The sequence below is a fragment of the Watersipora subatra genome, chromosome 3, assembly GCF_963576615.1.
Source record: "Watersipora subatra chromosome 3, tzWatSuba1.1, whole genome shotgun sequence".
NCBI classification, from domain to species: Eukaryota; Metazoa; Bryozoa; class Gymnolaemata; order Cheilostomatida; family Watersiporidae; genus Watersipora; species Watersipora subatra.
The window spans coordinates 12,388,337-12,394,689 of record NC_088710.1 but is presented as its reverse complement, the minus strand read 5'-3'; the positions used below and the strand labels follow the sequence as shown (position 1 = coordinate 12,394,689).

The window sequence follows — 6,353 nt, the reverse complement described above, 5'->3', positions numbered from 1 at the left end:
TGGTGCAGGAACGCTGCCAGCTAGTCATTATGAGGCTGTATGTCTCATGTATTTGTATCGGTAGAAGTGACGGAAACAAAATGGAGGTAAAATTGGCTGATCAGAAGCCACAACAGAATGTGAAGACTTATTGTATCTGCATTTCAGTTAATATATTGGATATTGATTACAGACTTACAAGTTGTTATAGATACAGACAGCCATAACTAACTTAAAAATGTTATACAGTCATGAGGCACAAATTAATTCCGATGAACGATCCCAGATTTTTAAAAAGAGTGTATGAAGAAACAAATCCAAACTGTTAGAATGCTTACAACAAAATTGTTCAAGAACAGCTAATAGAATTATATTATTCACAGATTACAAATTACAGATAGTTCTTAATCCAGTAGATGATAGCTTTAGCAAGTTTGTCAGCAAAAGCCTTTCTAACGGTTTCGTCACTCCTCACAGCATATATTGCCTCTACTTGGATACCATTTGCCTTCCATCCAGTATGCCTTAAAAAAGTTAAAAGTAAGAAATTGTAACAACCGGAGCAAAAAGCGCTGACAAAAAAGCTAAAGAATTTGGAGGTAAAAAATAAAGGGCAAAAAAGAGAAAGATAGAAAAAAGCAGAGAGAAAGAGAGAATTTATGTTTCTTAAATTTGCTTTTATTGCTTTTAAAAACAGTATAAAAGCCAACCAAGCAATGGCTTGCCTTACTTTGCTCTAATTATAACACCATTTTAAAAAACTGATCCAGTTTTCTGATACCAATGTATGATTCAACAACAACCATTCCTGCTCAGACAATGAAGATTGCTTTGATACAATTTTTACCTTCTGAGACTATATCCACCAGAGTAGAAGGCTCTGCTGCCTGCATCTTTGTTCACAGGCGAAGGAGCTGTCTCATAAAATGGCTGCAAAAAACCACCAATAGAGGTGTTACCTCTCACCAATTCTTCCATTGAGACTCCAGAGTCTACATGCAACTGCATGATGGATGAATATTGTGCCAGCCTGTCCGGTAAAACAGCCTTGTTGAAGCCATTGCTGCCACTCTTTGACAGCAACACTCCAATCATGTTCCAGTCATGAAGACTCTGAAAAGAAATAAAAAAGCAGTTGCCTAGCAGCAGTTTTGTGTATATAGGCATAATAGTAAATTATCATTCCCTCTGAATGTTGTTAAGGTACAGTCTAAAATAGCAAGTTGAATATATTATTGTACCATGCTTCAAAATTCATCATAGCTTACACAACCATAGAGGTTCTAACATAACTGTTGCCAAAAAATACCTACAATGCATGATCACAATTAAGCTAGTGAACAAGGGTCGCCTTTGCGTTAATCTTTGTCTCATTATGTAATAGGTAATGCCGTCTGAATGCCAAGTAGTTATATATGCCTATGTAAAAAGTGAATATCTACCTGCAATCCGTATTCGGTCTTTGTTATATAATTCATTTTTGAGCCATTTTGCCAAATTCAAGTTTGATGTAGCGGCCTAATACATAAAATGTATTAGACACAAATGTTACGGAGAGTTAATGTTAAGGGTTACATTTATTTTTGCTCACAATGAAGCTAATAAAGTCTGAAATCTGTTAATCCCCATTCAGTACATTTTCAGTTTTTAATAATCTTACTTGATGTCACAATAGTGCCAGCAGCTTTTGTTTTAGATGCTCATTTGCCAGCCACTTCCACTCACCTAACTATCTTTGGTTCAATAGATCTCTACCATTGGCTAACTTTTATTTACCAACATTATCAATTGATATACTTATTTACTCCTGTTTTTGCTTGCAAAAGATTATTCAGCAATCAACAAAATAAAGTGTCTCAAACCTGTAAGATGTAAAGGCGAATGATCTTAATATATAGAGTGAGACATTTTGTTTCTGGACCTTTTCTTTTTGGATGAGGTGTCTACTTAATAAATGTAATTGTATAAAGCAGGTAAAAACATGAATAATGATCTTGTACTTACATGCCCATGAACATCAATGTAGAAAACATTTCCACGAACCGCTCTTTTTGCCTCATCAATAAACCCATGGTATTCTTCCCAGGCTAAAGCAGCCTCAGCATTTCCAAACGCTGCTTCACCCAGATCTCTATTAGCATCTAGCTTAGAACGATGCAGCTCACATCGCACGACGTGAGGCCTTCTTTTTTTCCTGCCTTCAATATTATTGCTATATATACTGTATATTATAGTATATTATATATATATATGTGTGAGATACTTAATACTTTAAACTAGGATTAGATAAATCCTATAGCAGTGTATGTGTGAACCATGGTGAAATAGACAGCATGAACACAAAGGTTCACATAAACCTCTATCAGTAACTTTGGGTATTTGTTGAAAGAACCCGCTATGAAAGTTGCACCTTTTACTAATGTAAGCTGTGGTAAGGTGTGTTTCAATAAATACATCTGCTCATGTAATCCTTTCATAAAGACAGAGTCGGTATGTAAAGAAGATGCTGGAACCAAAAAACTTAAACATTTGATACTGACATCTGCAAATCGCCCAACGGTTTGATAAAACATTTATAGCAAATATTTTTTACCAAAAATATTATTTACCACAAATTCAACAAATTAGTTCAATACTTTATATTTTAAATTTGGAATTTGAAAAGTTGAAATTGTCTATTTGTTTTCCGGTCACTAATATAATACTGTTAATCTAAGAGAAATTCTGGTTGATTATTTATATAGTTGCCTTTCTTCAGCTTTGTTTAATCTAATTATTAGAGATTTTTGTATACTAATGAGTTAGACAGAAAACACTTCAGAATATTCTAGCATTAATAGATATCTGAATATCAACTCATATAAGCAGAGCTTGATAATGCTGTATCTCAACTCAAGTATGTTTTTGTTAATCAACAAAAGCTTTTATTTCATAATTTGAATATTTGGGATATTGTCAAAAATAAATAAAAAAGTAAATGAAAGATTAATTTAATCACCTTTAAATCTAGCTTGAATGCTGTCTGCCAATTCAACAGCCAAATGTTGTGTATTCCAATCACCGAGTTCTGAAAGCACTTTGCAATTGCTAACATCGTCGTCCCCGCTGCACCCTGCCTGATATATGCACTCGTCGTTAGCGGAGTCATAGCATCCATTTTCTGGTCGGTCCGGTAAGTTTCCTGGTTTAAGTGTACCGCCATGTGGTGCAGATATCACAACATTTGTTCTACCTAAAATATGCAAGCATGCAAGTTCATCTTGCATCATTCACTTCATGTGAAACAGCACGAGGAGACGAATCCCAACCATTACACCAAAACTAATTATAATGCAAAAAGTGACATTAGACTGTTATAGAATCTGTAGCGATTTAGTTGAACATATGGTAAGGATATTTTAAAGAACTATAATAGTTTTTGCTAAAAAAGTTATGAAATAATCAAGTAATGGTAATATGTTTGCTCTGAGCTATAAAACGCTTGCATATAATTCTATAATTTTAGCTGAGTGAAGATTGACTGATCTGTTGCGCTTAATACAATCTACATGATTTCTTTTCATAAATAAAAACATCAAAGATTTCCTAAAAGGGGAGCCAGTATTTTTGGCAATTTTCTGTAAGAGATGAAGAGTTTGGCAGCTTTAAAGTAACTCTGAATAATATATTTTTTACTAAGAAGTTGTTAACTTAATTTGATTGCTATATTATGCAATACTCAGTATCCTTTATCTATCTCAACAAACTAAATAACTTCGTAAGAGGCATTAAGTGTTAATCTAATAGAAATGTTGGCACACAGGACCAGTTCTGCTTGTCTAATCAACGTTGACAGCCAGAACCAGTGTCTAATATTGATATGCAAAACAATTAAGTGCTGAATATTGGCATGCAGAACAATTTTGCAATGTTGACATACCGCATCAGTGTCTAACATTGACGCACAGAAAATGTTTCAAATATTGACATGCAGAACAAATGCCTGATACTGATACGCAGAAAAAGTGCCTGCTACTGATATGCACAGCAAGTGTTTAACATTGACGCAAAGAAAAAATGTCTAATATTGACACATAGAAAAAGTGTCTAATATTGACATGCAGAACAAGTGCCTGATACTGATATGCAGAACAAGTGCCTACTACTGATATGCAGAGCAAGTGCTTGCTACTGATATGCAGAGCAAGTGCCAGCTACTGATATGCAGAACAAGTGTTTAACATTGACACAAAGAAAAAGTGTCCAACATTGACACACAGGAAGTGTCTAATATTGACACACAGCAAAACTGTCTAATATTGACATGCAGAACAAATGCTTGATATTGACACACTGAACAAGTGTCTGATCTTGAAACTCAATATACATATAAATAGTTAAAGCTGACCTGTAGGTGTCACATGATCTGTAGGTGTCACATGATGTGTTATTAGCTGTGATAATAATGTAGAATGATAGCAACATTCCAACTCCTTGCCATATCAATGAGCCAAAAAGATGCTACGGTGAATAGTTTGTGGCAGATTGAAGTTGTTTACTAAAATTGCTGTGGTAGGACTGTTGGCAAATGAAATCACGGTCTACCCTACTACAATAAGTTTGGAAGTTAGATAAAATATTAAGTTTCTGAGCAAATCACTAGTAAAAGCACACATTTTTGTTTAATAATTAGAAGCAATTACTTCTTCCTTAGATAGTTGATATAGAGTAGCCATCACATTATCAAATGTTGGTACACATTTCAGAACTTTTTCAGTATCTCATGCGTACTGCTAGCAGGAAAACCTGCAGCAAAAGTATACCAATGATATTCAACACCAGACAAACATTTTAGCTGCTTTCCCACATTGGGTGCAGTTGTTACTTTGATAAATGATATTCTATGATTCCTTTCCTGCCTGATCTTCTTATTTCAACTTATTTTTTACAAATGGTCATTCTCCTGATATAAGAGTTATTGCGACTATCTGCTCATGGGTTTTGGCACTATAGCAAATGCGATCAAATACCCTTTCTAACACTACTAACAGGCCTCGTATAAATGGAACCGTCAACCTACTGATCATAATTTAAGGGCCTAACCACTGAACAACAGCTGATCCCTACTCTTCATACCTCATACAAGTTGCATTTTGTTCAAATTTCTTACTCATTCAATCTACCAACATTGATTAAACACCAACAAATTTTAAGTCATTTTTTGTTCATGTGAATATTACATATATGCATGTGATGTATGTAACAACGTTTACTGCTTACTGATAAGGCACATCACGTACACAAAGATGGCATATGAACTGACCAGTAGAATGCCCGATGTTGCATAAGTATTAAAAACAGCTTATAAACAGCGGCAGGTAATGTAGTCGCTTGCCACTTGCCATTAGCCTGACACATTGCCAATGGCTAAATTGAGCAAGCTAATATCCGTATTGCTAAACTTACTAATGAGAGCCGCGAGAGCAAGCTTTAGTGATGTTGCGCCATAACATAATGCAGAGCGCTATGTGTATTTTAACCTACATGAACACTCATATCATCCAATGAATCTAATGCATCTCGAGTAGCAAAATTGGTTAGGTAATTGAATAGTGATCGGGAAAATCCGAGATCAAATCCTCTGTAATACGGGTGTATCATTGCTAGACACCAATCGCTATAGCTGGAAAATCGGAAAGACACTGAGATTTATATATATAAATGAAAGTTACTCACGCCCTCCGATCTGGTAGGTGACATAGCCGTTTGTGCCATTCTTAACTTGGAGCTGATAACTGGTGGATACGAACAGGAGAAGGCAAGCGACACTAAACGTAAAACCCATTAATAACAAGGCAACCGCTTACAGTGTATGCAGTTGCTTCAAAACCAAAACGTTCTTCGTTGTGTAAGCTTGAAACAATGTTCTTATGTTTTTTGCAATGTCATTGACACCAGATAGCCAGAAGGAATTTCTCTATTCAGCTGCAGTAATTAGATAAGCTAGAATCAAAGAAACCATTGAACGATATCTAACTTTATTGAGCAAGAGCGTGAGATTGTTTAGTTGATTGCTTTTGACATCCAATAAATCTTTAAGGTTACATGACATCACAAATAGCCAACGAATAGCATTCACTGATTTCCTTCTGCCTGTTACATCATTACATTGACCAACCAAACTGCCTCCATTTTTGTCTACAAGTCATATGCTCAACATAAGAATTTGTACATGAGATGACAACCACAACCATACATGAAATGACGATCACAGCCGTGCATGCGATGACAATCACAACTATAAATCACAAATCATAAGATGAGGTTCTATAAATTGCTTGAGCATTGGCGTACAAGGATATCAAAATGCTTTTAAGGTTCCTGTGTACACATAC

At 35.2% G+C, this 6,353-nt stretch overlaps 1 protein-coding gene across 1 annotated transcript; it reads right to left on the bottom strand.

Annotated features, from left to right (window-relative positions):
- Positions 1–201: 201 nt before the first annotated feature.
- Positions 202–5,803, bottom strand: LOC137390353 (uncharacterized). The gene is made up of 5 exons (XM_068076686.1): positions 5,695–5,803; positions 2,978–3,211; positions 1,984–2,177; positions 827–1,092; positions 202–503 (listed from the first exon to the last, which is right to left on the bottom strand). The coding sequence occupies exons 1-5, from the start codon at positions 5,801–5,803 to the stop codon at positions 371–373; spliced, it is 936 nt and encodes a 311-aa protein (XP_067932787.1). The 3' UTR covers positions 202–370.
- Between the last annotated feature and the right edge of the window lie 550 nt (positions 5,804–6,353).